General features: G+C 34.7%; 1 protein-coding gene across 2 annotated transcripts in view; it reads left to right on the top strand.

Moving 5' to 3' along the window:
* The window catches only part of Nkain3 (sodium/potassium transporting ATPase interacting 3), a 619,944-nt gene that overhangs the window by 457,775 nt on the left and 138,205 nt on the right, over nucleotides 1-23,964 (top strand). For both annotated transcript variants that reach the window (XM_058584434.1, XM_058584433.1), the window contains exon 4: nucleotides 12,201-12,398. In XM_058584434.1, coding sequence (XP_058440417.1) covers nucleotides 12,201-12,398 — 198 coding nt within the window. The remainder of the gene's footprint in view (nucleotides 1-12,200; nucleotides 12,399-23,964) is intronic.

Raw genomic sequence — 23,964 nt, forward strand, 5'->3', positions numbered from 1 at the left:
TGTACAACAATTAGAATGGCCCAAATTCAGAACACTTATAATGGGGAGAATGTGGAGGGACAGGAACTCTAATTAACTGCTGGTAGTAATACAAAATGGTGCAACCACTTTGGAAGACAGTTTGGCAGTTTCTTATAAAACTAAACATGATCCAACAATTGTGTTCTTGGCATTTACACAAGTGTTCTTGGCATTTACACATTTACAGAAACCCATACACAGCTGCTCTAGACATAATTGCTAAAATTTGGGAGGCAAACAAGATTTTCTTAAGTAGGTAAATGGATACATGTGCTACATGAAGATAGTAGAATATTGTTAAGAAGTAACGAAAGGGGGGACTGTGGCTGGGGCTCAGGGGTAGCACACTTGCCTGGCATGTGTGAGGTTCTGGTTTTGGTTCTTGGCACCACATATAAATAAATAAAGGTATATCAACAACTAAAAAATAAAAATAAACCAAGATACATTTTTAAAAAAGAAGTAACCAAAGGGGGGAGGGGAGAACTGTCAAGGCATGAAAACAAACACACAGAGAGAATTTAAATTTACATGCATATTTCTAAGTGAAAAAAGCCAATCTGAAAAAGGAGGAATCAGGGAATCAGGGACAGGAAAGGAATCAGTGATTGCAAGGGATCAGAGAGAAGGAGGAATGGACAGGCAGAGCATGGAGGATTTGGGGGGCAATAAAAATATTGTGTGTGATGCAATGATGGTAGATACATGGCATTATATTGCCAGGAGTGAACCCTAATGTAAACTGTGGACTTTGGGTGATAACATTGTGTCAAGTAGGTTCATTAATTGTATCAAATGAACTACTGTGGAGAGAGGCTGAGCATAAGCAGAGGGGAATAATGGGCATATATGGTAAATATTTGCTAATTAAAGGTAGGCCTGCTCATCTTTTCTTCTAACATCTTTAGTTAGAAATTAGTTAAAACATTTTAGTTAAAAAAATTTTAAAACTAGGTGCTCAGCTCATTCATGTACTCTTTTCTTTTATAAACATTTAATGACATAATTTTTTCTAAATATCATTTTATTTATATTTCACAAATGTGGTTATATTACTATTGTTATCCTACAAGTACTACTTGCTATTAAAATCTAGGTTATATATTTTGGTGAGTTATGAGTTAAACATTTGTGGGTTACAAATGATGGTGGAATGTGATGGTCATCATTCAAAGTACGTATATGAAGACATGAATTGGTACGAACATATTTTGTCTGATATTAATATAATTACACAACCTTTCTTTTATTTAATGTAGGTCCAGTATGTCTTTTATATTTCTACTTTCAATACTTCTGGATACACATTCTCAAATGAATTTTTTATAAACAACAAATAGCTGAAATTTTTAATTATTGAATTAGTTTTTATCCACTTACTGAAATTACTGATATTTATGTCAGGATGGATGGACGGATAGATAGATAGATAGATAGATAGATAGATAGATAGATAGATAGATGACAGAGAGAAATGATTGTTCCTACCATCTAATTCTGTGCCTTTTATTCATTGTGTTTTTTTCTATTCCTTTTCTTTATTCCTGACAACATTACATTAGATTTCTTAAATTTCATTTATTCTCTACTATTTCAAAATTATATACTGATTCTACTTTTGTTCTATTAAAAATTCACCCAAAGCTTTTACCACTCACTTTTAGATTTAAAATTAGTTATTATTACTGTCTTTCACCTCACCAATAGCAAAACATTGCTTCCCTTTCTTCTTACATGTTATGGATGAGCAGTGTTTAGTTCCACTTTGTTTTAGCTTACAAATATGACATTATTTTTATTGTCTCATATTATCATGCTTATAGGAATTAAGTAAACTTCTAGGACTATTTTATTCCTGAAAAACATTTTAGAAATTCCATAAATGAAAGTTATTACTGTAAATTTTGTTTGTCTGAAAATGTCTGTTTCATCTTCATTTTAAATAAAAGTTTAAACACGTATTCATTTCTAAGTTCAGGCAACAAGAGAATGGGTCATTACTTCTATAGTTTTAGTTTCTATTGAAAGTATACTTAATCATACTAATATTCTTTTTTCTCATTTTATTAGAGCATTTAGTAATACACAGAAGTTGGGTTCATTTTGACAGAATCATAGATGCATAGAATTTGATTTACTCCATTTCAGTCCTCATTTTCTACTTCCCTCCTCTCCCCTATCCCCCTATTCTCTTTTCTCATTCTTCTTACTTCCTATTTATTTATTTATACCGGGGATTGAACCCTTAGGAGTTTAACCACTGTGCCCTATCCCCAGCCTTTTTTATATTTTATTTAGAGACAGAGTCTTCCTGCATTGCTTAGGGTCTTGCTAAGTTGCTGAGGCAGGCTTTGAACTCTCAATCCTCCTGCCTCAGCATGCAGAGCCACTGGGATTGACAACTATAGGCCATCACACTCGGCTATTTATTTATTTTTGATTGTTTCTTTCTACATATACACATGGTAAAATTCCCTGTCATATATTTATATATGCACATAACATGATTTTGTTAAATTCATTTCTCAATTCCTCCCCTTTACCATCCCTCCTCCTCCTTCTCAATCTCCTTCTACTGCACTGATCTTCTCTGTATCTTTATGCTAGCCAATTCCTCTCCTTGCCTTCTTTCCCTTATGTTACTCGAGCTTCCACATGTGAAAAAAAAAATTCAATCCTTGAGTTTCTGAGTCTAGCTTATTTGACTTAATATGATAGTCTCCATTTCTATCCACTTACTGGAAAATGCCATAATTTCATTTTTTTTATGGCTGAGTAAAACTCCATTATGCATATACCACATTTTCTTGGTCTTTTCATCCATTTATGGGCATCTGGACTGATTTTATAACTTGACTATTGTGAATTATGCTGTGATAAACATTAAAGTGGCTATATAGCTATAGTATGCAGATTTTCATTCTTTTGAATAAATACCAAGGAGTGGAATAGCTGGGTCATATGGAGGTTATATTCCTAGTTTTTTGAGGAATCTCCACACTGCTTGCCAGAGTGGTTGTACTAGTCTACAGTCCCACCAACAATGTATGAGTGTTCCTTTTTTCCCCTCATCCTCACCAGCATTTATTATTATTCATATTCTTATTAGTTGCTGACTGGTGTGAGATGATATCTTAGTGTAGTTTTGATTTGCATTTCCCTGATTGCTAGAGATGTTGAACATTTTTTGTAAGTTTGTTGGCCACTCGTCTGTCTTCTTTTGAGAAATATCTGTTTATTATTCATCCATTTATTGAATGAGTATTATTATTAGGTATTGAGTTTTTTTAGTTCTTTAAATATTCTGGATATTAATCTTCTGTCACAGGAGCAGCTGGCAAAGATTTTTCCAAATTTTTTAGGCTCTCTCTTCACATTCTTAATCATTTCATTAATTTTACAGAAGCTTTTTCATCTGATGGTATCCCATGTATTGGTTTTTGCTTTTATTTCTTGAGCTGTAGGGATCTTTATTAAAGAAGTTAATGTCTGAGCCAATACAATGGAGTTCTGACCCTGTGTTTTCTTCTAGCTTCTGGTATAATTCCTAAGTGTTTGATACATTTTGGTCTTACTTCTGTGCAGTGTGAGAGATAGCAGTTTACTTTCATTCTTCTAAATAGGGAGATCCAGTTTTCCCAGCATTGTTTCTTACAGCTATCTTTTCTCCAACATAAATTTTTGGTAACTTTGTCAAGAATCAGATGACTGGTAAGTATGTGGATTTGTCTCCTCTTCTTTTCCATTCCATTGATCTTCATGTCTATTTTGATACTGATACCATGCTGTTTTTGTTACTATAGCTTTATAGTATAATTTGAGATCAGGTATCGTGATGCTTTATGCATCACTTTTCTTGCTTAGAATTGTTTTAACTGAGTCTTCTATTCTTCCAAATGAATTTAAGGACTATTTTTTTTCTAGTTCTGTGAAGAATACCATTGGTATTTTGATGGGGATTTCATTTAATCTGTATATTGCTTTTCGTCATATGATCATTTTGACAATATTAATTATGCCCATCCAAGAACATAGGGCTTTCCATTTTCTAAAGCCATCTTTAGCTTCTTTCTTCCATGTTTTGTAGGGTTTTTTTATTGTAGAGGTCTTTTACCTTCTTGGTTCGATTAATTTACAATTTTTAGCAGAATTCCTGTTGGAGTACAGGATTAGCATTGATGTATGAGTGTTGATCTTGTTTCCTGCTACCTAGCTGAATTCATTTATCAGCTGTAGAAGTCTCTTGTTGGGTTTATGGGGTTCTTCTAGATATAGCATCATGTCATCAGCAAACAGAGATAGTTCAACTTCTTCTGTTCCTATTTGTATCTCTTTAATTTCCTTCTGTTGCATGGTTGCTTTGGCTAGAGTTTTTGAGAACTATATTGAATAAAAGTAGTGAGAGTGGATTTTCCTAATTTTAGAGAAAATGCTTCAGTATTTCTCCATTCAGTATGATGTTGGCTTTGGGTTTGTCATATACAGTCTTTAAAATGTTGAGGACAGTTCCTTCTATCCCTAGTTCTCCAGTGTTTTGTTGTTGTTGTTGTTTGTTGTTTTGTTTTGTTTTAGCAGAAACCAGCACAGAATTTTATCAGAGACCTTTTCTGCATCTATTGTCCTTAATTCTATTTATATGGTGAATTACATTTATTGATTTTCCTATGTTGAATCAACCTTGCACTGATCAAGGAAACCCACTTGATAATGATGTATTATCTTCTTGATGTGTTTTTGGATGTGGTTTGCTAATATTTCATTTTCTGCATCTATGTTAATCAGGGATAACAGTCTGTAGTGTTTTTTCCTTGAGGTATCTTTGTCTGTTTTTGATGTCAAGGTTATACTGACTTCGTAAAATTAATTTGTGAGTGTTCCCTCCCTTTCAATTTCTGAAATAATTTGAGGAATACTGATACTCCTCTTTAAAATCTGATAGAACTCAGCTGAGAATCTGTCTGGTCCTGGGATTTTCTTTGTTTGAAGTCTTTTAGCTGCTGTTCAATTTATGGCTTGGTATTGGTCTGCTTAGATGTTCTATATCTCCCAGGTTCAATTTGGGCATGTCATACGTGTCTAGAAATTTCTCAACGTCTTCTACTTTTTCAGTTTATTAGAGCATACGTTTTCAAAATAATTTCTAATAGAATGGTCTTCTGGATTTCAGATGTGTCTGTGGTAATATTTGCTTTTTCAATTCTAATTTTGTGTATTTGGGTCTTCTCTCTCTTTTGGTTAGTTTAGATAAGGGTCTATCAATTTTATTTATCTTTGCAAAGAACCAACTCTTTGTTGCATTAATCTTGTGTATTGTTTTTATCCTCAATTTCATTAATTTTATCTCTGATCTTAATTATTTCCTATCTTCTACTGGTTTTGGAGTAAGTTTGTGTTTCCTTGAGGTAGAACATAAGCTTATTTATTTGGGGATCTCTCTAGAATAAATGCTATAAATGTCTTCTTAGAACTGCTTTCATACTGTCATAGAGATTTTGATATGTTATATCTCAGTTTTTGTTTCTAAGAATTTCTTTATTTCTTTTCTCATTTCTTCTATCACCTTTCTTCATATAAAAGAGTAGTGTTCAATCTTCATAGATTTATACAGTTTCTCTTATACTTTTTACTGTTGATTTTTAGTTTCATTTCATTATGATCTCATAGGGTGCATGGGGTTACATCTTTTTTTTTTTTGTATTTGTTAAGAATTACATCATGACCTAGAATATGGTCTCTTTTGGAAAAGATTTCATGAGTTGCTGAGAAGAATATTCAGGTAGTTGAGTTAAAATATCCTGTAGATGTCTGTTAGACCCATTTGATTTATACTATTGTTTAGGTTGAAAATATATTTATTGATTTTATGTTTGGATTACCTCTCTATTGGTGATAAAGGTGAGCTAAAAATCACCCAATATTATTGTATTGGGGTTTACCCGGGATTTCATGTCAAAAAGTTTTATTTTTTTATGTAAATCAGCACACTGATATTTGAGGCATATATATTTGTTATCTTTATATCTTCTTGTTGGATTATCCATTTACCAGGATTTAGTGGCCTTCTTTGTCTCTCCTGGTTAATTTTTTGCTCGAAATCTGCTTTGTCTGATATGAGAATATCTCTGATTGGTTTTTATTTGCATGGAATATTTTTTTTCTATCCTTTTACCTTCAGCCTATGGGTGTCTTTTCCTACGAGTCTCTTGCAAACAGCATGTAGTTGGATCATGTTTTTGATCCATTCTGCTAATCTATGTCTTTTAATTGGGGAGTTGTGACCACTTGCATTTAGCATTATTATGGATTTATGTTTATAGTTTTCTGCATTATGATTCATTTATTATATATAATTCTGTCTTAATTTCCATTTAGTTGGTTGCTCTTCTAGTGGTTTTCATATATTTGGGAGTTTTGAGGTTTGCTTTTGGGTACCTTGGTTGCAGTTTACCTTTGAGTATTGTCTGCAGTGCTGGTCATATATTATTTTAGATTATTCTTGTCATGGAAAGTTTTTATTTCTCATCACTTTTGAAAGAACTTTGCAGGCTATAGCAAGTTGGATGGCAACTGTTTTCTTTTAGAGCTTAGAATATCTCATTCCAGGCCCTCCTTGCTTTTAGAGTCTGAGTTGAGAATTGAGAAATGAGCCTTATTGGCTTGCCTATAAAAGTGAACTACTGTTTTTCTCTCACAGTTTTTAGTATTCTCTCCTTCTTTTCTATGTTAGACATTTTGATTATAATGTGTCTTGGAGAGGCTGTTCTGAGCTTTATTATGTGGGTCCTATATGCCTCCTGTATGTGGATGTCTATCTCATTTCTGATATGGGGAAGCTTTCTGTTGCTATCTCATTGAAAAGATTCTTAGTGCCTTTGGTCTATATCTCCATGTTCTCTTCGATCCCTACTTTATATACAAATGCACAGTGCTCTCTGAAATGTTTGTGATTCAGTGAAAAGAAAACAATTAGAAATGTAAGGAAATTGCTTTAACTCTTCTAATTAATTTTCTAAGGTGAACAAATATTTCAAAAGAAACTTTGACATGAACACTATTATATAAATATAAGCTCAAAGCTAACTCTCTAAAATTAAGCCAATTTTAGTTTCTTTAAGTACATATAGACTGCTCTGGAACATCACATTTTTCACTTCCAGATGGGCTGTCTTCTAATGAAAGAAAACTAAAAGACAAAGGAGATTGATAGCTATATAAAAATGGATTCAATGATCCTTTGAGCTGCAACTGAGAAGAAAGAAAAAATATCATTAGTAATTGGGAGTATATTTCCAGAAATAGAGAGGATTATCTGGTTATTGAATTGAACATACTAAAAAAAGGAGATGATTAAAAAAACAGAGAAGAAAGAGACTAGTACCTTGACTAATGAGAAATTTTACAGTAGGTTACAATAGAGAAGTGAATATTGAATGTGTTTGGATGCAAATTCCTTCTAATACTGTGACTACATTTAATGATGAATAACATGTGCGCAGGGGGGTCTGCGTACACAGTTACTTAACATTCCAAAGGATTTTAGAAATAATTTTTGTAATTCAAAGATTTAAAGAAAATGGGAATGGATTTTGAATTAACAGTAATAAGTTATAAGATGAAATAACTTATAAACATTTAATATTGACTTGAATAGATATTAGAGAAAAAGCAGTTATTCTGGAATATATTTCTTTTAAGCCACAACTTTTTAAATCTAAAACTATCTCTCTTGTATCTGTTTCCTAATGTACTGATGGTTACTCTCCTTGCCCACCCTTAAAAACACCAGCCTATTTTCTTATTACCTTGGCTTCCAAATCACATGAAATAAAATACCAAATCCTCTCCCCTGCAGCCCTCTCATGCTCTCTCCAGTTCTCCTCGCTCTTCCTCTTGCTTGGTTCCATTCTCTGGTTTCTATTCTTTCTGCTTGCTCTACCTTCTTGTTCTACAAACTGTCCTTGAGTAATCAGATAAGTGAGGGAGGTAAAATTATTTTCCCTTTCGATTTCTTAGCTGGGACCTTTATAACAAGATTAATAAGAGAAGGATAAGTTCACTAATGTATATTTCATATGCACATGGAGATTCCCTGGAAATGAGTAATTTTCAAAGAGATAATCTAAAATTCAGACTTAAATAACATATTCAGCCAAAATCAAAGAAAGAAGGTTGTGGAGAAGGCCAAGTATGGGAAACTAATAATAAATGAAGTTTAGTCAGTAAACATTTTTGTGTAGATTCCTCAGTGCAGGAAAAGACTAAGGTCATTTCAGTAATCAATCATTGCTGTTGCTGGTAGAGATGGAAGGTGGGTCACCTTTGTAAATTTATGTCTTGCTTTTAAGCAAATAGGAATATAGCAGAAATGTTCTTTTTCCTTTGCCTTTAACTCGAAATAGTCCTTATGCCAAAGTGGCATATTTGGAGGTGACAAATTCTGGTACCTTTTACATACATTTGCATAAATACAAATATTAATGTTTATATTCTTTTTAAATTCTGAAAACAAAAGATGTGAGTCGCATCATTTGTCAACTTTCTTAAACATAGTTTGCTGAAATCATCACATAACATGCTGATTGCAAAAGCAGAAAGAGAAATGAGATTTTAGGTACTCAAAATTATTTTTAGTGTTATCTATGGTTCAGAATTAACCCATGTATTTTAAAACTACAGGCTTTGATATGGTAACCCCCAAACTTCAAAATATTTGTGATCTTCTGCATTTACTTATTTATGTAAACATTCTGGCATTTTTTTAAAATTGCATTGGATCTGACATGACTTGTATGGGAAACTGAGTTGACACATGTTAAGTGTTTTGTTTTATAACATTTGAAATCTAGTGCTGAACAGATAGAAATCAGATACAAACTTGAAATAAAATTTCATAGCCAACTTAAACGTTTGAACTTTAAGTACAATTTTATGCTATTGGTGTTCACAAATTTTAATATCATCATTGGAAAGAATAGTACAGTTTATAAATAGTTATATCTCCAGTGATTGAGAACTACACTGAGCGATTTTATGTGTTTAGCAAACATGTACAACTAGTGCATAGATTGATTTGTGTTTTATTTGTATGGTATAAATTTGAGTCAGTCATTAAAAAGAACTATATTCTGCAATCGAAAAGGTCACTGGATATGGATGCTTAAAGAATGGAAATTGCTATGAATTTGGAGATCATGCTAATTCATCCTGAACCTAATGAACTCTATTAAGATGAAATAATGCATAGTCTTCTATGGTGATCAAGACTAACCATAAGAGATTAAATCTGATGACCAGGAAAGGGAGCAGTCAGTATGCATCTCTGAAGTTGGCCTGCAGGTAAATTGCTTTGTGTTAAACCGAATTTGCTAGCTAGAGCAATTATTTTTCTATAGTATTTTTCCCTTCGGAGACTAACTGCAAATTATACATGTAGCAAATCAACAACCCCCCCCCCAAATGATGTAAAATGTTTTATTATCAATAAAATGCTATTACTGTGAAGGTAACTGAATAGCAAACCAACAACCAAGAGCTGAAAAAAAATGATATAAAATGTTTTATTATTGATATAATTTGAGGCATACTTATAAAGGTACATTGAATTCCTTGAAGTGAGGAAAATCTAAATGTGTATAACTTCACCCATTAACACACTCTGGCAATATTTCTAACCTCTCGTTTCACTTAACCAATTTATACCAGAGTAGAGCAGGCAGGTTGTCCCACTACTCTTTGACTCAGAGAACTCTATACTAGTTATTTCAGGGTCACCATTTATGTGTTCAAGGGCTTACTATTTCCCATCAGCTTCCCCTAGATTCAGAGAATTAAAACCTCTATTTTAGGCACCTAGGAGGGTCCTCAACTGCCAAAGAGGAGACTGTCCTCAAAAGGACTTGGGGATGCACAGACAAGCATCACTTGGGTCAGTCAGCAGACAGCCTCTGGGCCTCTCAGAGAAGGCCCCAGATGGTGCTTACTTCCATGTGGACCCCTGGCATGAATGACAACTGAGTTTGCTCAAAGGAAATGGAAGCTAGGAACTCAACAAAAACTAACTGATCCTGTATCCACAGCTGCCCTGATACGCAGTGCCCTTGGCCAGGTACCACCTGCCTTTTCACCCTCTTTCTTCTTCACTTGGGAAGTTGTAGTCTTTAGTGTACTGGAAGTCAAGTGCCCGGGTCCTCATCCATTCATTTTAATCTATTGTTTACGACAAAAAAAAATATTATGATCTTAGTCTTACTGGAGCTAATAATCACAGAAATGCAAATTGAGTATCCTTTATCCAAATTGCTTGAGACCAGAGTACTTCAGATATAAGATTTGGCAGGGGGGATTTTGCATAACATGAGCTACCTTGGGGAGGGGACCCAAGTTAAACATGAAATTTGCTTAGGTTTCATATACAGCTTACCCAAGGTAACCTGAAGGTAATCTTGTACAATATTTTTAGTGCACTTGTACTTTGACTGCAACCCATCACATGAGCTCAGGTGTGGAATTATCCACTTGGACAGTCGTTTTGGCACTCAAAATATTTCAGATTTGGAGCACTTTGAATTTTGGATTTTCAGATTAGGGATGCTCACTCCTATGTTAAAATCATCTCTAAAATTCAAAAATCCTGGGCTGTTCTTTACACTAAGAACTCCAGATATCTTTTGATATCTACAACTGTAGTAGTGACCTCTATGTTTTTTCATTGACTGTGGTGGTATTTTCTGGAAACAACAAAGAATGAAGGGCTTAGCTCACTTCAGGGTATGAGGAATGGTCAGAAGAAGGGAAAGGTATCAGTTACTGTGAGATAGAACCACAATCACTAAAACTACAACTGATTGGATCATTTCTAGTGTTAATTATCTGTGCCACCTTGAGCAAATTAATTTAATTCTCTAAGACTTACCTTAACAAACTGAATTAGTTTCTTACAGATGTTGTAACAAATTACCACAAACTTGGTGATGTAAAAGAACAGAAATTTCTTCTTTTATAGTTTAGAGGTTAGAAGTCTAAGATGAACTTCACTGAGCTGGATTCAACATGTTGACAGAGCCATGCTGTCTTTCAATGTTTGGAGGAGAATCCATCCTGGCCTCTTCCCCCAGGAAAAGGTGGTCAATAGCATTTCTTGGTTGTTGACTGCATCACCCCAATCCCTACCTCTGTGGTCACTTTGCCCTCTCCTCTTTGTGTCCAATATCCTTCTGCTTTTTCTCTTAGAAGAATAGATGTGACTGCAGTTAGATTTTATCCAGATTATCTCTCCAATTAACAATTCTTAATTTAATCAATCTTAAAAGTCCTTTATTGCCATATAAGATAAAATTCACAGATTAACAAGATAAATATCTTTCATTTAGCCCACTGTAAATTACTTTGATAATATTATCTACATGAATATTAAAGGATATACAGTCAACCATCCATTTCCAGGGGCTTCATATCCATGGGTGTAACCAACCAAGGATTAAAAATATAAAAATAAGGAAAAAAATGCTTTTTTACTGAACACATTCACATTTCTTTTCACTTTTCCCTAAACAATACAGAATGAATGTCTACATAGTACTTATATTTGGTTAGTAAGTACTTATATTTGGTTAGTAGCATAAGTAATCTGGAGATGACTTGAAGTTTATGAGAGGATGTGAACAGGTTTTATGCAAATATTACACAATGTTATATAAAGGTCTTGAGCATATATAAATTCTGGTAAGTGTAGATGGTCCTGAAACCAATTTCCCGTGCATACCCAAGAACAGCTGTAGTATATGAAATTTCCTTAGAACAATGTCTAGTATGCCACAAATTCCTCAGTAAAAATTAGCCTGTGATGGTGATCTCAATGACAATGCCACAAAAAAAATATAGTGGAAAGATTTTTCAAAAGCGGAATACATTTTCAATGAACATATATGGACAGTCTCATCTCTGGTTATTTGATGTATGCTAACCTTACAACAGTAACCTTATTTAAAGGACTATATCTCTACCTTGAATAATTATAACTTAATGGTGCAGACATATGATAACATGACTTTGTCTTTTGTTTCTTTTCATTGGAAATTATGTCAGCAATTTCATCCATCCTGAATTCTTCCCAAGATCAAAGCCAAAGATGTGATATAATATGATTGTCCTTTTTGTGCTTTTGTGTCCTGTCCACCTAGGATACAGATCTGATGACATTCAACATCTCTGTACATCGGTCATGGTGGAGGGAACATGGACCTGGCTGTGTCCGGAGAGTGCTTCCTCCGTCGGCCCATGGCATGATGGATGATTACACCTACGTTTCTGTCACAGGCTGCGTCCTGGACTTCCAGTACCTGGAGGTCATCCACAGTGCCGTCCAAATACTCCTCTCAGTAAGTGTCACTTTTCTGTCATTATCTGAATCGAACTCTTCTCTATTGGTATTTTATATTCACCTACCTGATAGACTGTGCAGCAGAGAAGCACATAGAAAACATTAACAGAGGAAATAGCAGCAATTATGGTGCCATTAGTCGTACATAATGGCAGGTGACACCTTTTTCTTCTTGGTATCCACATTTTATTTAGAACCAGCTTGTTGCTATGGTTTCTAACCTGAGATACATTCCGCACTATTCAATGGAATAATGTCACCATCCTCCAGAAGTGGTATGTTGCCCATTATCTCAGAATCTGCTACTAATGTGTTCTTCTATGAATGCTTTAGTTCCAGAGAAAGAACGATGGAAACATACATACTCAATGATTGTTCATCTAATAAATGTCACATTAATAATAATTAAAAATCAAATCCCTCCAGAGATGCACAGCATTTTGTGTTGGAACTCAGTTCCGTATAGAGAAACAAAGATAGGAACTGATTTGATTAGACTATAGAAGCTTTATATACCAAGATTCCTTAAAGGTAATTTCTGTCTACCAGACTGTCCCATCCTCAGTTTGACCATAGTCTAGAGAAGAACTAACTTAAAAGGCATAACATATCAAGAATGGTGTTCCTTTAAAACCTACCTAGGATTTGCCAGTTAACTTGAATCAAAATACAATATAGCCATTATCAAGCACACTTTTTCACATAAACTGACCATCCCAGTTCTTCTGCCCAGTTGGATATTCAATCAGAATAGAGATGCAGCTTCAATAATAATCAAATCAGAAATATAAGTGGGATAGAAGAGTGAGCCAGGTACCTTGGACTTGTTTCTATAAAGTATTTTGAGAAACCCTTATCATCATTTACTGTATGAATTCTCTGCTGTTATGTAACAAATTGCTCCAAGATGTAATTACTTAAAACACTAATGATTTATGGTAGAGTTGTGTGGGCAGGGATCAGCAGGGTAGTTCTGCTTCTCCATTTGAAGTTGGATAGGGTCACCTGAGTGAACCTTTTAACTGGAGCTGTACCAGGACTGGAAACATTCAAAGAGGCCTCACTCACCTGCCCAGAGATGGCTGTTGGTTCCCATTCCCCTCCACTTGGCCTCTCAAACTGCAGGAAACTTGATTGTTTCTCTTACAGCAAGATAGTGGGGTTCTAAGAGAAACCCCAACACGCAAGCATTTATCAAGCCTATTCTCCCATTAGCTATCACAGGTCATATGACCAATGCTAGGCTCAATAAAGGAGGGATCAACAGAGAGGCAAGAATACCTAGAGGATGTCTCATTGAAGATCACCAAAGTAGCAGCCTTATCTCATTTGCTTACTGCATTAATTATTTTTCTTTAACCTACATGTCTCAAGTTTTAAAATGTTGTTTTAGACCATGTTTGAATTGCAATTTTCTAGAAAAACATAAGAATCAAAGATTTTTTAGTGTTCTAGATCAAAGAGCAAATTTTACACTGAATTCAAAGAAAGGCATTGTATTTCAATGCTAATGAGTTTTCTTTCAGACATTTATCAGGAAATTAGATTATTGTAGGTTTCTATTATTATACTTACATATATAAGTATAAAATACTGTCATTTGTTCATGTAGGTCCATCCATCTTTCTTTAAAGTAGCAATTATGTATGAGTATATATACATTGGAAATGTGTATTTTTTTATTGTAAGCCAATTTTTCCTTAAAAGTTTTTAGTTTAAAGTATAAAAGACTTATATTATCATATACTAGACTCTAAAAGTTCTTATTAAATTTTTTTATATCAAAAACATTTTCTATAATCTTTCATCTGTGCACAGATTACCCTCTTTAAAAAAAAATGAAAGTGAATTGCTAAACCATTTTGTGAATGATGCATGGTGTCCAAATCTTTACAATGTGACAGAATGCTATGGAATCAAAAAAGCCATTTTCCCATAGTAACTCCAACCCAAATGAACAGCAAGGTGAAATTATTTGATAAGAAGCTGGACTGTCACATAAAGCATGCCCTAAAGGGAAATCTAAGTAAACTGTATATGTTACACCTAAAATCACTTTTCATATATAAATGAATTCCTTGATGTATTTTAGTGACCATTCAAAGCTGCCAGTGTTGCATATGTAGGTCTGTATATACTCTTCTGCCTTCGGGAAATAAAAGGATTAGACACTGCTCTTTTATTGTGTAATACACCTGCAAGACAAAATGTTTAATACTTTATCTTTTATATTAAAATAAAATATATCCTGAATTTGCTTCACAACTATGAAATTACAGTAGTCCTCCCTTATTCCCCGGAGATATAGTCAAAGACCCGCAGTGGATATCTGAAACCGTAGATATTATTGAATCCTGAAATGTTTTTTCCTATACATACATATCTATGATAAAGTTTTATTTATAAATTAGGCACAGTAAGAGATTAAAAACAATAACTAACCCTATATCTTAGCAACCTCAGCATGTAATTGTATTTTTTTTTTTTGTGATTCACAGACTTTAACTATTTTACAAAGAGGAAGTACTTTACAGTTTCTCTCTTATATCTGAATTGTCTACATCTTTACTCTTGTCGTTTCAAGTCGATATTAGGTAAAATAAGGATTACTTGAACACGACCACTGCACACTGTGGGGGTTATTCTTTTAACCAAGGCACTGCTGACAAATGCAATGGCAGTGTACACAACATGGAGACACTGGGCAGAGGGATGTTTCATGATCTGAACGGGTTAGAGCTAGACAGTGCCAAATTCCATCACACCAATACTCAGAAAAGAGCTACGTGCAATTTAAAACTTATGCTTTCCTTTTTCTGGAATTTTCTTTCCACTTAGTATTTTCAGATAGAAGTTGAAAGCTGAAAACAAAAAAGCAGATAAGAAGGGCATATTTGTGTATTATTGTGTTTGATTTTATGTGGGTTTCTTATATTTACCGTTTATTTCATCTGATTCTGTTTATTATTAGAATTTTGACTTTTTTAAATCTGATGGCAAAAAAATATCCCTGTATCCTACATTCATTGCCTAATTTCTGCTGAACTCGGTACCTTATTACTATAAAATAGAGGCAATGGTCACAATGTTTAACAGCCTGTTGCCGGTGGGACAGGTAATAGCCAAGCAAGCGGATGCAGAGCTTTGAGATGGGACAGGGTACTGAAGGCTTTGCTGCACCAGGGGTTACTTCTTTAACTAGAGGGACAAAAATGTCTAGAAGAACCCAGGGGAGAAACTGTCAGAAATGGCCAGGATGATGGGGGCGGAGTAGGAAAGTTCCTTGGGGTTTCAGGGCATCAACTCTCCACCAAATGAGAGGGAATTATTTGAATGATTTATTCATGGATGCAACTCTGCTGGTGAATTGAACAATTCTGTACTTAAGACTAGAACTTAAAATTGGAAGAAAGGATAGCCCCCCCTGTCTTGAGCATTGCACAGGAACAGGGTAAAGGCTTGCTGCCAATGAATAAAAAACAAACAAACAAAAATTAGCAGAACTTGCAAAGGCGACCACGGATGAGTCTCTGGTAAGGGACTGTTACAGGACAGTTAGGGAGTGTCCTGGCCATTCACCCATTCCCCAGCACAGGAACCCAGCACCCCTATCGCAAGCATTCCCTTCTCAGGAGTGAAAGAAGAAAAGCACAAGGTTGAGAGAAGGTTCCTGTTGATCTAACTCCACCTAATCCTATTCCAAGGCTCCCACAAATTGTCAGCAATACCAAGTTGAAGATCATTGCAGAATCAGTAGGTTCCGGACAGTGTGAGGAGAAACAAAATATAATCTATGTAGAAGATGAGAAATCAAAGACTGTTTCCAGGGGTCCAGCTTTAAGATGATATTACTCTCCCTCTCTAGCTGCAGATTCCCTGTTAGAAAGTAACAATAAGAGTGCATATATCTGAGATTTATAAGATGTGTAGAGTAAATAATTTAAAATGTTCAACTGGGGCTGGGGGTTGTAGCTCAGTGGTTGAGTGCTTGCCTTACATGCATGTGGCACTGGGCTCAATCCTCAGCACCACATAAAAAATAAATAAATAAAAAGTTTAAAGAAAAACAATTTTTTAAAAAAGTGGAAGGTTTCAATGTTTGTAAAATGTTAAATATACCACATTATTTTTTTTCTTTTTTTGGTGCTTGCTGGGGTTTTCTAGGTGCTGGATGAGCAAGGAAGTTACAGCCACCTCTCCTGCCCCAAATTCTTCCCAGAATTCTCACTTTACCCAAAGAATCTATTTTAATGTAAAATAGATGATTTCTGCCTATGCCCATTTTGAGCAGCTTCTCAGAGCTGCATAGAAACATTAAAGATTTAGAACAGTTGCTCCCTATATGCCATCTCTAGTCTCTGTTTCCAGTTCCATCCTCAAAATATCAACAGCTGGTTTAAATTTCCACTTTCCCAAGAAACCCTTTATTAGACAATCAAAATATCCAGAGGATTTTGTGGTTGTGGAGAAGAATTACCATGTCAACAGTCTTCAAAACGCTTTGGCAATACATTTTTGTTCAAGAACCAGAATATGGCTGGTCAGTAAAATAATTTGGACTTGGTCTCTATTTGACAAACTTTGATTTTCAGTCATCTTTTTCTCAGTGTGTGTCTTGGAAATGCACATACTTTTTTATAGTTTTATAGAGATATAATTCTGATGCCACACAGTTCATCCATTAAATGTATATAATTCCGTAATTTTTATTCTATTCACAGATATGTACGGCCAACACTGTAGTAAATTTAGAATTCATTCATTACCTCACAAAGAAACCCTGCCCCACCCCTTAGTTATTACAGCCTATATCCCCAGTCTAACCCTAAGCAACTACCAATCTACATTTTTTCTCTGTAGATTAACCTGTAAGGAACATTTCATGTAATTGAAAGTGCCCTGTGTCTTCTTTTGTATCTGTTTTTTTTTTTTTTCACTTAATGTAGTGCTTTCAGGGTTCACCCATGCAACATATATCAGCATTTTGTTCATTAATATAGACTAAGAATATTCTATAACACTTGCTGTTAATGCACATTCTGTTATACACATACAATATTTAACAAATTTTTCAGACTATTTAAATTTATGTAGCCCTCACCTGCCCATTGATAAAACCCACAGTGAAATTTAGACCATCTACCATGCACTCCTCCATATAATATCACATATTCTTCTTCTGGAAATATCTGGGTTACAGATCAGATTCTTAGCTCTTATAAAGATGTGTGGTCTTGTATAAGCTTAAAACTAAATGTTGTCAATCGGTGTATACCACACCTACGGGTTTTAATAATTGAAAGCATGTGAACATTTAGAGGTCAAAGTCCTGTTCTACCATAACATTCTCTGAAATGATATGTATATGGTTGGATCTTATTCTGTAAGTTAATAAGTTATCACAGACATTTGTGTCTCTAACCACAAATCTCATTCCATTTTCAAACAATAGAATTGATTCCCCTAAGCTCTGATGCTCATGATTACCCTAGACATGTTTGCAGGTCTTCATAAATTATTACTACCCTCGTATTTTTAAATAATCTTCTAAACATGGATTATTAAATGCATAAGTGAGTTATGACATTTGGTAGACTTAAATACAGTTTCATCAGAGAAATGCAAAGCTTAATTAGAAACCATATCTAGCACAAAAGCCATTAATATATAAAATCGGAAATCTGTTTAATAATTAATCAAAACAAACATTGTGACTGTAGGCTTATGGAGATATTAGAGGCAAGAAATTTAATTTTTTTGACACTTTACTTAGGGTAATTTAATGTCATTCAGATGTTGGAAGACTGTTCATCTTTATCCTTAGTTGAGAATAACTATTGGGTTGAAAATGTAGCTTTTCATAATGAGAATTAATACAAAATATTTACACTTTCTCTATAAAAGACCAAATTTTGTATAAATTCCACAAAATAAAATTTGTCATGTCACATTTTATATTCCTTCTGAATGAAAATAAGAAGTTTCCTTGGTTCAGAAAAACATATTTAGTAGGCCCTCAGGCTACACAAAGCCCTGTGTTGAGAGGTTGAGGTGACATGCTGGAAGTAAATGGAATCAAGTTGAATTTGAAATGGTCAAATCCACAGTCTTTTGTCCTACTATGGGACATCCAGCAGGCAATCAAAGTGCTGCAACTTTGGATGCAAAGTAAAAGAACTAAAATTAATTTCTAAGTGCTACTGGGACTCATAGGGGAAAGTAGCATTCAGGGAAGTTGTGATGTTTGACTTCTGTCTAGAGTTTTCTCTTGGATGAGAAGGGGAAAGGAATTCCACACGGAAGGAGAACTAAAACAAGAACTCAGGGGAAAAGTGTGCAGTTCAGTTTGGATGAGTGAATGGTGTAGGCACGGAAGCAGTGGCTTAAACCCTTGTGATAACCATGAGAGGGTTGACTGCCACATTACTGTGTGAGTTTGACAAATGCTGTATTGTATGCACTCCTGGGAGATTCACTATGTAACTTAGCAGAGAAAACTGTTGGAGAAATTCTACTGTTAAATGAAAAAAGTTACTGAAGACAAAGAAAGGGGGAGAAATTCCTCCACATCAAAGAGGACTGAAGACGCATGACAAGTAAATGAAATGTGTGATCCTAGACCACAGCAATAGTGAGAATATGATTGAGATTTGTATAAGATCTATGGATTAAAAAACAGTATTGCACCAATGCTAGTTTTTTTTTTTTTTTTTTTTAAAAAAAAACCTTGGACTGTGACTATGTAAGATGCTGAACACTTTAGGAATCTAGATGAAGGATATATTGGGAATTCTTCATACAATTTTTCCAAATTCTCCCTAAGTCTGAAAATATTGCAAAATGAAACTGAAATGTTAATAATTAAAAACCTGCATTTCCAGTTTTCTAAAACAAATATTTTGATAAATAATGGAAAAAAATAAGGTTATAAAGTATCAGTGAGAACGGAAATCAAAGGAGAAATCTAAAAATATTACAGAGGCTTGGCAGTCAAATGCACAGAAAGGTGAAGAACAAAGCAATGTTTGGCTTGCATGCCCAGCAAGGACAGAGGAAGCTTTATATCCATAGAGCAGTTGAAAGAAAGAGCTGGGTTGACAGAGAGAGTAAATGAGTTTTGATGAGTCTTGACTCTGTCCTCACTTAATATTTAAGGGATGGATGGATAGATAGATAGATAGATAGATAGATAGATATTAAACTAATTGCCTATTTGTGGTAAAGAACTAACCTCTATTTTTCTTTGGATCAGTACAACCTCTTCATTGTGATGAGTAGTTAGGAAAGGGAAATTAGAGGCAATGTTATCCAAAAAATGCACAGGAATTCAAATATGAACTTTTGAAAATGGATTTCTTTTCTTCTTTCATATAATTCAGAACTTAAAAGCAACATTTGTTTATTATTAAAGTTTTTAGAATTTTTCTCTTTAAACACTGTCCCTGGAGAGTTTCAGATGGTTCCTCAAATTCTAGCACCATAGGATTATTGGTAAAGACAGGGTTACCCATCTTCATTTTTCTGGTACCTGTGTAATAATGAAGATATACAACTGTCGCGACCCCTTGCCCGCAAGGAAGACGCAACTCAGGAATCTTCTTTCAGCAGTTTATTCAGGCCCTTGATATTTCTTCTTCTCTCCCTCGGATGCCCTTCCCAGCCTTAATAAAGCATCTCAAGCCCCAATGTGAAGCTGCCACGTGGAGCTTTCTCATAGGGTGGTGAAAAACCATGCGCCAACTCTCCCAAATAAGGAGTTGTTTGTCACAGACCACAGCGGAGCCAGCGCCATCTTGTAATGGCGACCATAGTCTGCAGAAACGGCAGAAGCGGCTCACCACATACAACGAACTTTTTCAAAATTGTATTCTCTTTGTCAAGTAGTCAGACATTTCCCCTGACCAAATATCACGTTAATAAATGAAAATAATAGGCTTATGGCTAAAGCATCAAGGTTACTGCCTGAGCCCATTATGTGACACTTGCCTTTAATTCCAGTGATACAGGAGGCTGAGATAGGAGTATTGCAAGTTCAAGGCCAGCCTCAGCAACTTAGTAAGACCCTAAGTAACTTAGTAAGAGACAGTCTCTAAATAAAAAATGAAAAGGACTGGGGATGTGCTCAGTGGTAAATTGCCCCTAGATTACCCTACCCCCCAAAAAAAATCATTGTCTGAATTTTTAGTTTTCATGTAAATGTTTATTTTTTTGAAAACATATTCAATATGATACCTTACTAATTTAATTTTATAGAACCTTTTTGGGGGAGGGAATGACCAGGGGTTGAACCTAGGAGTGCTTAGCAACTGAGCCACATCTCTATCCCTTTTTATTTATTTATTTTTTATTTTTAGACAGTGTCTCACTAAATGGCTTAGGGCCTTGCTAAGTTGCTTAGGGCCTCACGAAGTTGCTGAGGCTGGCTTTGAACTTGCAATCCTCCTGCCTCATCCTCCCAAACCACTGGGACAATTATAAAGAACTTTTGGGGAATAAGTTTTTCCAGAGATCTAAACATAGTTAGTCTTCAGTATTGAAACTCTCTACATTTTATCAGAGTTTGGAAGTGAATCGAGAAAACAATTTAGAGGTGAGAGAGCAGCCCTGCAGACAGGTAAGAGATAATAAAAGCCAGAGCCAGAATAGCAAAGGAGAAATGGAAGTTAAGTTCTATGGGACAGTGGTCAAATCAGGATAACTTGGTCACTCATTAGATTAGAAGGCAATGAATGGAAAGGAAACTCTCAAATATAATACTCAGGTTTTGAACCCCGGCAACACATAAAATTACAGTGCATTACACAAAGAGAGAAATAATGGACAGAAGTCATTAGGAGGCAAACTTAGGTCATTTTATTTAATCAATCACATAATAAAAAATTACAAGAGTTTAATTTCAGGAGGTGGTTAAAGGAAAGATTCCTGGCAGTCAGGGACCTTGACCAATGCTGGGAAGGACTGAAGCCTCTGGACCCAGCAAAGAGGGTGGAGGGGTAGTTCTCTCTGAATGGGCAATGTGAGATATTGCTCAGCATTTCTATTCATATCTATTACATCCTACTATTCCTTACTTTCTTCATTTACCCTTGTAGGTTTACCCTAAAATACATTTTTTAACCTGTTTTTACCCAGAGGGACTTGACAACTTGCTGTGGACATAACAGATCTCAATTGACATTGCATCCAGTACTGGCATGTGAGACATTTATGTACATGTATACAGAGCTAAGTAAGTTAGTTGTAGAGACTCAAGTGTCACATGAAGGAAATGAAACTATGCTGTAAAGGAGTGTCTTAAGCTGTGTATGCACAAGTCGTCTGAACCCTGTAGCTGCCTGCTCTGGAAGGGGGCTCTAGGTATGGATTCTGACCATCTCCAGATCCTTGAGGATTTGATTATCTGACTCCAGCTTAAAGTATGCTTGCATCTTGCTTCTAGATTATTGTCAGAAGCAGCTTTTAAGATCACCAAAAAGAATAGAGAGGTAGAACTTTCAAGAGCTTACAGAACAAGTTCTGTGACTGATGTTATGCTATATGCTAATAAAAATTGATAATGTGTGAGACAATTTATACTGAGACTCTTGATTTCTGGGAAAAAAAAGTTATAGGAGAGAAAAATTTTGGCCCCTGACTTCCTCTAAATATCTATTCCCCCAAAAGACTTTGATGATTTATAAATGATCGAACTGGTTTAGTTGACACTTGTCAGAGTAGCCCAGAAAGACTTTGCTTAGGGGGTGTCATTTGAGCTTCGACATGAGTGAAGTCATTCAAAAGTAAGGCCAAGAATAGTCCTGAAGAAACAATGGCTCCCATATCTAGGAAGAATGAGGGGAAAATGAAATCACAGAAGCAGACGGGCATTAAAGGAAAGGTGACACAATATGATTCCAAGACACTAGGACAATGTTCTGTATTTCCATCAGGAGAGTGGCACTGTCTGTCTGTATTTGCAAATGTGACTGGAACTACTGAGAGAAAAATGTAGAAGACAAAATGTCCCAAGGGGGCATTTTGGACATGGGTGGAAATGTAAGTATAAGGAGAAATGCCTAGACAACAATTCCTACACGAAGAGGAAAGGTGGTAGGTGAGAAAAGGAAGAAGTATGCAGTTTAGGTTTTGCATTTGAGTAATAGGGTAGATGATGCCTACAGTAACCAAAAAGAAGGAGCCCAGCAATTATGCTCCACTGATAGCTTTTCTCTCTTCTTGTAAATAATAGTTTAAATAATTAGGGAAACCTCTCTAGACATACCATGAAACTTACATGTTCAGTCTAAAAGAAGTATCTTCCAGAAATTGAAGGTCTACCTTCTCAGACTAGGAAACACTGATATTCCAGTAGGTCAGAACTGATTGTCATTTCATAATGGCTTAAAGCAATTTGTTCAGGATCAGCCATCCACATTTAACTAAAAATAAAATTGCTAATAAGAAATTGATTAATGTAAATAACTTGCATTTAAAATTGATTTATATAAAATTCAAGAAAATATTTGCAATGCATAATTATCACTTAGTAGCAAAGATAATCAGAAAGTCCTGTATACAATGAAACATGAACAAATTAAAATCTCAGGATACACAATAGCTTTTTAATTAATGCACTAAACTAATCCAAATAAACTGGAACTGTGGTGCAAGGCTCTGCTCCAAAGGGCTTTAAAGCCAGTGCTTATAATAACAAAAATCATAGTTACCCATTTATTAAACATATCCTGTGTGCCTGGCATTCTCCTTTGAAGTGCCATTATGCATAATGTGAAACATACTAGAAGTTAATGTGATATATACCAGAGACAATAAAGCCGAGTCTCTCTCTCTCTCTCTCTCTCCTCTCTCTCTCTCTCTCTAAATATATATATATATATATATATATATATACACACACACACACACACACATATATATATATATATATATATATATATATATATATATATATATATATTATACACACACACACACACACACACACCTGCCAGCATTTCTTTGAGCATCTAACTTTCAGATGGATGGAAAGTCCCTGCTTACTCCAAATTCTCCTGTTTTTAATGTAAACTGTGTTCTCATTTTAATTCTTTCTTCCTGGAGTTCATGGTAAATTCAGTTTTGATCTTTCTTGACCATTGAGTCGGAATTTGTATAGGAGCTAACCTGTAAAAAAGAATGAATTAATAAAAATGCAATACCACTCATATAGGGAGCTAAGTACATTAACCATAATATGCTTCTTGCTATTGCAGATGAGTCTGTTGGATATAGTTGAACAAAAGTAAGCTTTAAACCATATTCATGTATAATCAATATATAATTATAAAATATTTAAACATATGTACACCATCATGTGAAATACTTTTATCTATTTTATCAAATTAAATACTTTATATTCTATTCCAATATAGGTCTTGTTTTATAGAATTAGTATTAGCATTAAAGTAATACTATTTCAGTATGATTTTTTAAAATATACTTGGAAAATGTGACTAAAATTTTATCATCATCTCAAAGCATTTATTTCTGAAATGTTTCAGTACCAATTTGCAATGAAGACTTGA

This window comes from Marmota monax, unplaced genomic scaffold (genome assembly GCF_021218885.2).
Source record: "Marmota monax isolate L192 unplaced genomic scaffold, Marmota_monax_Labrador192_F-V1.1 WCK01_AAM20220418_F8-fsc00063, whole genome shotgun sequence".
Taxonomy (NCBI): domain Eukaryota; kingdom Metazoa; phylum Chordata; class Mammalia; order Rodentia; family Sciuridae; genus Marmota; species Marmota monax.